The 10,119-nt window shown below is 46.7% G+C and overlaps 1 protein-coding gene across 4 annotated transcripts; it reads right to left on the minus strand.

Moving 5' to 3' along the window:
- Positions 1-1,271: 1,271 nt before the first annotated feature.
- LRATD2 (LRAT domain containing 2) lies at positions 1,272-8,210 on the minus strand. Of its 4 annotated transcripts, none has more exons than XM_048329241.1 (2): positions 8,013-8,210; positions 1,272-7,237 (listed from the first exon to the last, which is right to left on the minus strand). In XM_048329241.1, the coding sequence occupies exon 2, from the start codon at positions 7,230-7,232 to the stop codon at positions 6,345-6,347; it is 888 nt and encodes a 295-aa protein (XP_048185198.1). In that variant the 5' UTR covers positions 7,233-7,237; positions 8,013-8,210; the 3' UTR covers positions 1,272-6,344. The 4 variants fall into 4 exon arrangements, with proteins under 4 accessions (XP_048185198.1, XP_048185196.1, XP_048185197.1 ...); XM_048329239.1 differs by having other exon boundaries at positions 7,990-8,210; XM_048329240.1 differs by lacking the exon at positions 8,013-8,210 and adding an exon at positions 7,662-7,734.
- Between the last annotated feature and the right edge of the window lie 1,909 nt (positions 8,211-10,119).

Here is a 10,119-nt window from a genome sequence, read left to right on the forward strand (position 1 = left end):
GAGAACTAATGGACTGCTTTACTTTATGAACCTGGAAAAACTTTGGGGTGAAAAAAAAGGCCCAGAACCTCAAGATTGTGAAAGCACTCTGGTGATTAACTAAACACACATGCACAAAAAACCAGGTTAAACTATGAAGCTTCAGAGTTCAGTGGCCTCCAGTGCTAGGTGATAACTGAGCAGGGATTTTCACGTATTGATCCAGTCACCCAAATCACGTTTTTGGTTCTTCATGTTTTCGAATCTAGTATCAGACACCTGAAAATTCAGGCACTCTTGCAGTCACATAGAGCACAGCTGGGTGCCTCATACATCTTGACCTAAGTCTATGCATACCAGAGCTACAAATTTGATATTATGGTAAATTCACACCTGCAGCCCTGAGCCTTGACAGCTGCTGTCTCCGATATAAGAATTTGTCTCACTTTCTCTCACCTATAAGACAGCTGTCACAGACAGCTGCCACCCACAGAAGAGCTAAATCTCCACCGATACTTTCAGCAGAAGTCTCATCTTGTTACAACTAGATTTCCTCAGGATGGTTTTATTCAAAGAGTTCTTGCTGGAGCTGACTCAGTCCTTTTGTGAGAGATTCAAATAGCTCCTTGTGGTCAGGATCTTGAGGACAAGTACAGTTTGTTGGTTGCATCACTGTTTTTGCCATTGTGAATATCCACCCAGTAGGAGGCTTTAATGAATTAACAATGGTTACCCTATGGATATATCTTACCACAACACACGACCCTTGTCACCTTGATTAAGAAATGTCCCTAAGCCTGGTGTGGGTACAACACAGATCCCACACCAGCCATGGACCAGCCACGAGACAAACCACCACACAAACTGAACAGTTGTACAGATTTCTCCAAAAACTCTGAGTTCTGTTCTCTCGTTTCTCCCTCTAGCAGACACTACATCTGCTCCTTTAGCAGTTGCTGGCAGACAAGACAAGCCCCAGTGCCAGCTAATACTATATGATCTGCTGCTGAATTAATTTTCCACTTAAAAATTAAATTATGAGCCAGATCCTCATTGGATTTAATACAGCTATCACCTATTAAGCATCTGATAGTCTGGCCTTGTATAGAGATTATTCCTCCTCTCTCTTTGTAGCAAGAATACAACCAAAGAGTTAGACTTTGATCTGGTGCGTGAAGGCAGTGAAAATATTGATTGTTTTGTGTCTGATGCATCCATCATGAGAAATTACGACTTTTTCAAAAAGCTGGAGAAAAACATGCCATTCAAAAAACAAAGAAAAGAAAGAAAGGTTGTAAAAGATACTATAAATCTTTTATTTCTTTTGAGTTACTATGCAATGCCCTTCATTTTGAAGGAAATGGTACAATCAATGATGTGTACTTCTTTCTCAGAAAAAGAAGATATTTGCACTAACAATTCAACATTTACTGACAAAAGACAGCTTACAGAAAATGCTCATGGTGGAAAAAAATCGTATTTGTGATTACACTTCTTATTGTGGATGATTTCATGAAGTGTTACAATGTCAGGAATTTCAAGTGTGCATTTAAAGAAAGCTTCTAATCCAGTATTAATGCAAAGGAATTTGAACCATCTAAACCACTGGTGTTCAAAATCAGCCTGATTTCTTCCTATTCACAGTTAAAGAAAAGCCTAATCTGAAAGTCTAAGCCCATGATACAATACTCCTGGCCTTATCACTGCACACTGATTTTTAAGAGTAGTCAAGCGCACCCAATTAACAGTAGATTTCTTACAAACAGAAACTGCTGTTGGAAACAGTGTATTTCCTACCTCTACTTAGTTACTAGTCTCCGATCTCTCACACAAAATTAACATTTTGCTTTCAAATAATATTTGTTCCTACATGGCTGTCAGCTTTATGGTTGGTGCTGTTAATTATCAGAAAAGCACAGGTGGGAAACCACTCGACAACACACTTCACATACCCAAGGACAGACCTTTGGTAAAACTTAACCAAAGGAGAAGAGAAAAAGAAAACCACCATTACATTCAAAATCTGCAACAGATTAATCACACAATATCACCTATTATAGTACTGAGTGGAATAATGAAATCAAATGAACAAAAGGAGTTTGCCTAAGGTTTCATTTATACAAAACAACTCAAAGTTTACTTCCATAGTCTAGGGTCCTTCAGTCTGAAGAATACATTTTTCCAAGTAAGAAAATACAGTTTTTGAAGTAGCTTTTGGGAATTTTCCCTGCCTACTCTACAACTGCCTACCATGTTGGCCAGAGGAGCTCTAGAGTTGCTGTAACCAATACCTTGCATTCACACAGAATCAGGGATAACAAAATAGTATTCAGTTTACATCTTTGTTCACTGCCATGGAAGGTGAATGTCTAAACTGTGTTTTTAAAATTACTCAACCAACAGATAATTGTAGGTTTTACTATAACACCTTTTCCAAGGCATTATTTGCATCAAACATGCCAATACTCCAGGGAAATAAGAGTGCTCATCTACATTTCCTAGCTGGAGCTACATTTACACATCTGGGGCTCAGCCTTGCCAGCCTTCACATGTGCATATTGATATTCACAGCAGTAGGTATGCCCAAATGAGTAAATTCATATAGATGATTAAATGTTTGCACAATCAAAGGGCTTTTAAAACAAATTATATTAACTTTAAATGTTAAAAACGCAAGGGAAAGTTCAAGCATGACAAGACAAAGATACTGGAGAAATCTGCAGCAGATCACCAGCTTAGCTTACAACTGCTGTGTAAGACACCTCTCACCAAATCAGTGCAGCTCCTGGATCTCCAGGGGGAAACTGAGGCCAAAGTTTGGGCTGGGTTCCATGAGCTCTCTTTGGACAAGAGGTCCTTTGAGAAACAGCTTTCACTGCACTGCTTGTTCTCCCCTGTTGATTATGCAACCTCAGATCCTCCACGCTCCCACCAGACCTCACATTGAAATTCCAGACCTTCATTCACGAAGAAATGTAAATATACACTTAATTTCAAGCACAGGAATAGGCTTACTGATTCTCAAGTGGCCTCAGGTAGGTAAGGTCTACTCAAAACTTTAAACTCAGTACAGGTTTAAGGCCTTTGCAGAAGCACAAGCTCTGCAGAGGGATCACACCTGCATTTCTCTGTTAAAGCAGCTGCAGAGAAGAACACTTCTATCTATTCCTTTTCCCTCTCTTTTGTGATCTATGCAAAAGTCCTGAAGTGGACACATATATAAAAGAGTCAGTTTTCCTGGGAGATTTTTTTTTTTTTTTTTAATCAAGCTCCAGAAATCCCAGCTTACTCTGCAGACAGTAACTGAGCAAAGTACAACAAAGACAAGAAACCAAGCAGTTGTGATGTGCTTCTACAATAATTTCTGTTCTCACATCCAGGTCATTACAGGTCCATGGCTTTAAAATCAGAAATGTGTGCAGAGGTGTTTAGTAGCACCTATTAAATAACACTGCCTAATCAACAGGTAGGGGAAAAGGACCTGCCTGTTAAAGATTCAACAGTTGCATCTTTATCTGCTGGAATAAGAAATCCTTGTATAGAGGTAGCCCTCTTTCAGACAAAATAAAAACAATGCCAAGGTTCCCTCCCCTCTTCTACTTTTTACACATAATGGAATGTCAGGGGACAGTAAATTCCCAAACATAGCTTGCGGGGAAATTTTAAAATTCCAAATATCAAACACCTGTATCCCAGGTGCCAGAGAAGCACAAAAGTTTTATAACACAGCAGAATGCATGCCAGACTCTGCTGTGAGACAAGCTCCCCCTTCGCTCTCTGTCCTAGCAAAGCACTGCAAGCTCTGGAATTCTTTGCTAAGGCCCTGTGCCTGTGGGGGAATTTATCCCAAAAGGCATGACCGGTACAGAGAAGCACCAAGACCAGCACAAGACAAGATTTCAGTTAGTCAAAGAAGCTTTGCTCTCCATTCCCAAGCAGATTTGGTCCGTTTTTTATTAGAACAAAAGAAGTGGGGGAAAAAAAAGAATAGAAAACAAAGCCAGACTGTGCAGGCTATCTCAGAAGGAGAGAAATGGCTAAGTGTCATAGTTCTGATGTTTCAGACACAAGGGAAAAATATTTTCACAACTAGTTTACTGTTTAGTACCCTGTAGATACGTAATATTTGACATTTATAGCAGTTTCTATACTTTATGACCTAGAATATACTTTAGATCATGAATGAAAAATAAACCCATTCAGAGGACTGGAAAATAATGTGCATAACAACTTACTTTCAAATGCAAGGTTATGAAGGGTTTTTTTAAACTTTCAAAAATATCTCTAGGAAAATATTATTTTACATAGCTATATTACACAGTGAAATAAACTTTGTTATGTACAAGGTTTCAGTATGAAAGAAATCACAGCTAGACATTTGCTCACAGTCTAGATAATCTGTTGTCTCTATCAGTCAGTAGTACAACAGAGAGGCTCTTCTCCACTCTTTTTCAGACTGTCTCAGTGATCATTTCAGCTTTTAGTAGTTACTAGTAGTTGTATAAAACCTGTGTGCAGACATCCACATATTAACCCTATCACAGTCAGATATGGGTAGATATCCTATCAAAACAAGGTTAGACATCTGCTCAACAACCACAGTAACCTGAGTATAACTCAATTGCATATTGGTGAAAAAAACAACACTTAGTGCAGGCACCTGAGCTATAGCATTCTAAGGGAGCTTGGTGTTAAACTCTCCCGTGGATATAGGCCAAATCCTAGCTTGTATATTCTAGGCAGAAAACATGACACCACAATCTATTTGGCTCACATTGGCAAAGTTGCTTCATATAATCTTAACTAGGCAAAAGCTTGTATCCACCTATTGTTAAATGACAAACTTTGCTCCTGTCCCAGGGGTGGAAAGGACATGGAGTACTTTGCTATTTGTGGTATAACTGTAAACAGCTGCGGGGAAGACTGTATTAACTATGCTTCAAGTTTACAGCACACTGTTAGCTTCCATTATTTAAATTAACTCAAGCTTATGTTCAAGTTCACATCATCATATTGTGCTTTAAGGGGAAGAAATTTTGCATTAGAAACTACCTCCAAATCAGTAATTGTTCACACACCCTAGATCCCAGGACAAAGACCTGACAGTGCTGCCTGTGTGGGAGACCAGTTCAACAGTTGAAAAAAAAGTTCAGGGAATAGTCAGGGCAGGCAGCACTGCACTCCCCCTCCTGATGGACTTGCACAACTTTGGAGGCATGTCCTCTCCTCTAATGCTATAGCTCAGCTGCATACTATCGAAATTAGCTAAAAAAGGAAACATGAAATCCCTAATGAAGAGGAAACTGCTTTGGAACACCCAAACCCCCCTGCCTGTAATGCCTTCCAGCCTGTGCTCCCTTCCATCACAGCTGTGTTCACTGTGGTGCAGAACCTGTGCCATGCTCACAGCCATAAGCACCCAGCCAAGAGGTCACCCCCTCGAGGGACAGCTTACACAAGACATGCTCTTACATATAAGCAACCTGCTTCTACTACCTCTGTGTGTACTACAGACATAATCAGGAGCTCTGCCATTTGCTCCAGGGGAAGCCAAGGCAGCCTGTAATGAGCCCTGACACAGCTCAGCATCTGCCTGTAGGAGTCCCAGCACACGCTGGTGTGCAGAGTGTAACTGGGGTAGCAAACTTCCTTCCCTGGGACCTGTTGGCAATAAATACATCTTCTGTCCCCAAAGCCACATGCTGATAGCAAAGGAGAAGGTCTCCCAGCCCACGTTCAACTTCCTATCAATTATGAAGGCACCAGGCACATCAAACCCATTTCGTTAAAATTGGTGGAGATTTCTGCCTTACACCTTCTGGGGCCTGGTTACTAACCCACGAAGCCTTGAGCCAGGCGAGAGACAGCTCCTTGCAATACCAGAAGCCACAGCTGAAGAGAAACAGCAGCAAAGAAGGGAAAACAATATCCTCATACTCAGAGCTACATGGTCATGGCCTGGAAGTTGTTGACTACTTCTTAATGGTATTAAATACTATTAACTTCTGCTGATAAGTAGATGTCAAAGGCATATAGCATCTTGTAGGGTCAAGCCTACTGGCAGATGGTTGAGGAAAAGGCTACGTGCGAACACGGCAGAGAGGAAGGGAAAGAAGTGAGAGAGGAGAGGGGTAGAATTGCCCTGAGTTTTATCCTCTACAAATAAGTCAGGGGTTTTATCCGCAAGCACTGAAGGAGTTAAGCACTAAAGCACAGACACTTAATCAGCTTTCCCCCTTCCTTTCACATGTGATTGGAATGAAGCTGCACCGAAGCAGCCCAAAGGGCTTATAACAGCTCCATTTCGCAGCCTTCAGTTTTAATCCCCATCACCCAGGCTAAGCAGTATGGTGGTGCTGAGACTGCTACTCCACAGCAGTCTGAGCACCTGGATGATGATGGTCTTCTTCCTCCTCCTCTGCAGCCTGCAGGTGGCTGGAGAGCTCCTGGATCACAGCAGCCCTACCAATCTGGTCATTTCTCCTCTTCTCCATTATCAGATCCTCCAGGCTCTGAAACTCCAGCGTGTGGCTGCGCTTGTCACCCAGCTGGATCTGCAATCGGTAGGGCTGCTTGCCTATGCGCAGCTCCCCGCCGATTTTAAACTCTCGCTTGCCGTATCGGCACCAGGCAGCAAAACACTCAGAGTTTCTCCAGCTCAAGTCCCGATCCTTGCAACCCACCTGCTCCAGGGCATTGCGCACCACCACGGCCGGGCTGAGGGGTTTGTAGCGGTACAGCTGGTTGGCAATGCGGCCCCGTCTGCCCTGGCTGGCATCGGTGAGGAAGCTGTTCACCACCTCCAGCCGATGCAGGTGCACAACTTGAAAATCCCCGACATAGACCACCCAGTGCGGATACTGGGCTTGGCACACAAACTCCACCAGGTCACCTGGTTTACACCTATTCAGCAGGTTCTCCGGGGTGTAGGTGCTCAGATGCCCCCCACCTCCTTCATCACCCTCCTCTAGCTGCGCGTCCTCCTCTGAAAAGCTCTTCTGGTAAATACACTCATCCCGGTAATAGACTGAGCACTCCACCTCGTGCAGCTGGGGATCGTAGGGCTGCAGGGCAGGGTTTTCACCCCCCAGGTCATGCACCGAATCCTGCTGCTGCTCCAGCTCATCATCGTCATTCGAAAAGATGTAGGAAACCCCGATCCTGGGCCCTTCATCTCTGTCCATACCTGTCGGGTCGGCCGTGGGAACTTCCTTGTAGTTGAGATGGGTCAGCTTCTCCACCTGGTTCCCCATGCCCGCTGCAACGACAGACACACGGCGGGGCCATGAGGGCGGGCGCGGGTGAGCGGCTCCCAGAGAAGCAGCGGGGGCATGAGCGCGGCTCCCCCTGCTCAGCGCGGTCCCTACCAGCGTCCCAGAGTGCGGTCGGGAACGGGGGAAGGGGGGACACGACACTTCCCTACCTGCACGGAGCAAGGCGCGGCGGCACCACCACCTGTTAGGCGGCGGCGAGGAGGAGGAGAGCGGCGCAGGAGCCGCCTGAAAGAGGGCAGGCACCGAGCCACCTGTTAGAAGGGGGCTGAGAGCGCCTGGGGAGGTCGGGAGGTCCGAGCTGGGAACGGCCGAGAGCGCACCCGCCCGCCGCCCAGGTGAGCCGGCCCGGGCCGCCGGCCAGGTGCGCCTCCCCCGCCCTCCACCGGCACCGGGCGGCCGCGAACTTACCCCGCGGGGCCGGCGGCTGCGCGGCGCCGGGAGCGGCTCAGGGCGAGCGGGCGGCGGGGCGGCGGCGCGGCTGGATCATGGCCCCGGCCCGGCGCGGCTCCTGCTCCCCGCGCAGCGGCAGCGCCCGAGCGCCGCGCCGCCGGCTCCGCGGCTGGGCATGAGCGCCGGAGAGGCACGGCCGAAGGGAGGGAGGGAGGCTGGATCCGCCGCGGACGCCCCGGCAAGTGCTCAGCCCCCAGTATTTAAAGAGGCAGCTCTTTCCCCCCCCCCCCCCCCCCTTTCACCCCCCTTCCCGCCTTCCTCCCCCACACCTCCCTCCGCCCCGCACCTTTTCCCTCTCTTCGCTCCTACATGCCAAGCGCTTTGCTCCCCACCGAGGCTGGTGGCAGGCGGAGGTCGGGCACAGGGCTCTCTGCGCCGCCGCTGCGCAGCTCTGCGCGGGCACGGGGCGTGCAGCGCGCTCAGCCCGAACTCGCACGGGCGCGGCGCCTTTAAGGGAGCGGTGCCACAGCAGCCCGGCCCGCCGGTGAGCTCGGGGGAGGCTCCGCCGCCGGAGTTTGCCCGGGACGGCGCCGAGAGGCGAAGCGGAGCCTCGGTGCGTGGCCGCACGGATGCCGCCGTGCCCCGCGCAGAGGCGCGCAGCTGCCCCGGGGGAAGCGCCCGCCCCGCGCAGCCCCCGCGGGAGCGCCAGGAGGTGCCTCCCTGGGGCCGCGCACAGTGGCAGGGGAAGTTGTAAAGTGAACACAATCAAAGCGCCCGGTTCTCCTGGGCTGACTTTGCGCCTTCGATTCCTCCATGCGCGGAGTGTGTAATTAGGTTTATTAATTTATTTTCTTTCCGACTCCAAGAGCTAAGTCTCTTTTTCAATATAGAAGATTATGATTCTTTCTCCCCTGGAAAGGCATTATGAGATCTGGTGGGAATATTTTTCTTTCTGTGTTTTGGAGAACACAAAACAATATTCTGCTTTTTCATTAATGCCTAGTTAGTGTTCTAGGAGGGTTTATTTTTCATACTATTTTAACATACACTGGAAAAATCACGCTGTTAAAATAGACTACAGAGATAACTTATGGGAGGTAGGAGTAATGTCTTTAATTTTGTCTCATTTATTCCCTTTGTCTGTTGTCTTGTAATTTGTAAGCCTAACTGCAATGCTGCTGTTCTGAGAATCCACTAAATAGCAGCAAATGAAGGAACAAATGTAATGTTACCAGGGCCCTGGGCACTGCCCACAGGCTCAAAGAATACAGTTTCCATCAGCTTCTACATCTCTGTGGTTTCAGATACAGACCTGCCCTTTGGGGTGGGGAGAATTACTGTACCTGGGGCTGGGGAGATGAGCTCTCTGCTCTGCTTGGGATGGTGGGACATTGCAAGCCATTTCAGCAGTGACAGACAGGCAGATCAGGACCTTTCTGTTTTGGGTTCAGCTGGTGGTTGTCCATGGGAGCATTTTTGAAATGAATCATCCAAACGCCCACCCCTGACACACATGCACTTTGGTTTGCATCCCAGTGTGTTTTCAAATTGTGAACGTTTCTCTCGCATCCAACCAAACTAGATATACTCTAGCGGCAGGGTTGGACCAAGGCTAGCTGAGCAAATGTCCAAAATGTGTTGAATGCAATGTGATTTCTGGGCACTGCCTGCTTCCCTCTGCAGTTCTTCTCTATAGCTGCTGCTGGACAAAAGAGGCCCTACTTCATAGTCAGAGCATTGTGAAATTGCTTCAGTAATTAAAGATGGGCATGTGTGAGACTAGCTAAAAGCTAAACTGAACATAGAAGTGATTTTTTGACGTTCTCCCATTTCCATTGGAAGCTTTGTCTCAGCACTGTACCTTACTATCTCTTATGTTTCGTCACTAAAATGGTTTGGCAGCCCTGTGTTCAAGGCCAAGTTTCTTTTTAAATCTGATGCAACGTGTGGAAAGTTGTGTCTGTGTATGAGTGGAAACTCAGTACGGTCCAGGTAGTCGCTCGTGTGTTCATGCACATCCACAAATATTTGCAGCTCTCTATCGTGTTTTCTCTTTTTCTTGTCTGCTTCAATTCACCTCAGTGCTTAATTTTCTGCATCTTGTCAGCTTCTTTGATCTCTTTGAGTTTCCTTGCCATGACTGCTCCATGGAATCCATATTGTCTGTTCAATCAGCTACCTTCTGGGATAAGAAACCATTGGTGAGTATTTTTGTATCGTAACTCACATCCATAATGGCTTGCTGCATGCACAGGTAAGGAATTGGGTGGAAAATCCCCAAAGAATTTACAGTGCCTATATATCACTTGGACTAGTGCCTGAAATTATGATGCTTAAAACTTCTTCATGCTTAACCTCTAAGCCTCAAAGCAGCTAAACTCTGCAGGCACATGGATGGCAGGGCAGCTGGTGACAGTGCATGCTACCTAAGTGACTGTGCTTTTAGAGAGAGAATTGACTTCTTGTATAGCATTTG

Source organism: Corvus hawaiiensis, chromosome 26, assembly GCF_020740725.1.
Source record: "Corvus hawaiiensis isolate bCorHaw1 chromosome 26, bCorHaw1.pri.cur, whole genome shotgun sequence".
Lineage (NCBI taxonomy): Eukaryota > Metazoa > Chordata > Aves > Passeriformes > Corvidae > Corvus > Corvus hawaiiensis.

What these genes read in the sequence shown, in the direction of transcription:
- LRATD2 (XM_048329241.1), bottom strand. Translation starts at nt 7,232, where the DNA reads ATGGGGAACCAGGTGGAGAAGCTGACCCATCTCAACTACAAGGAAGTT.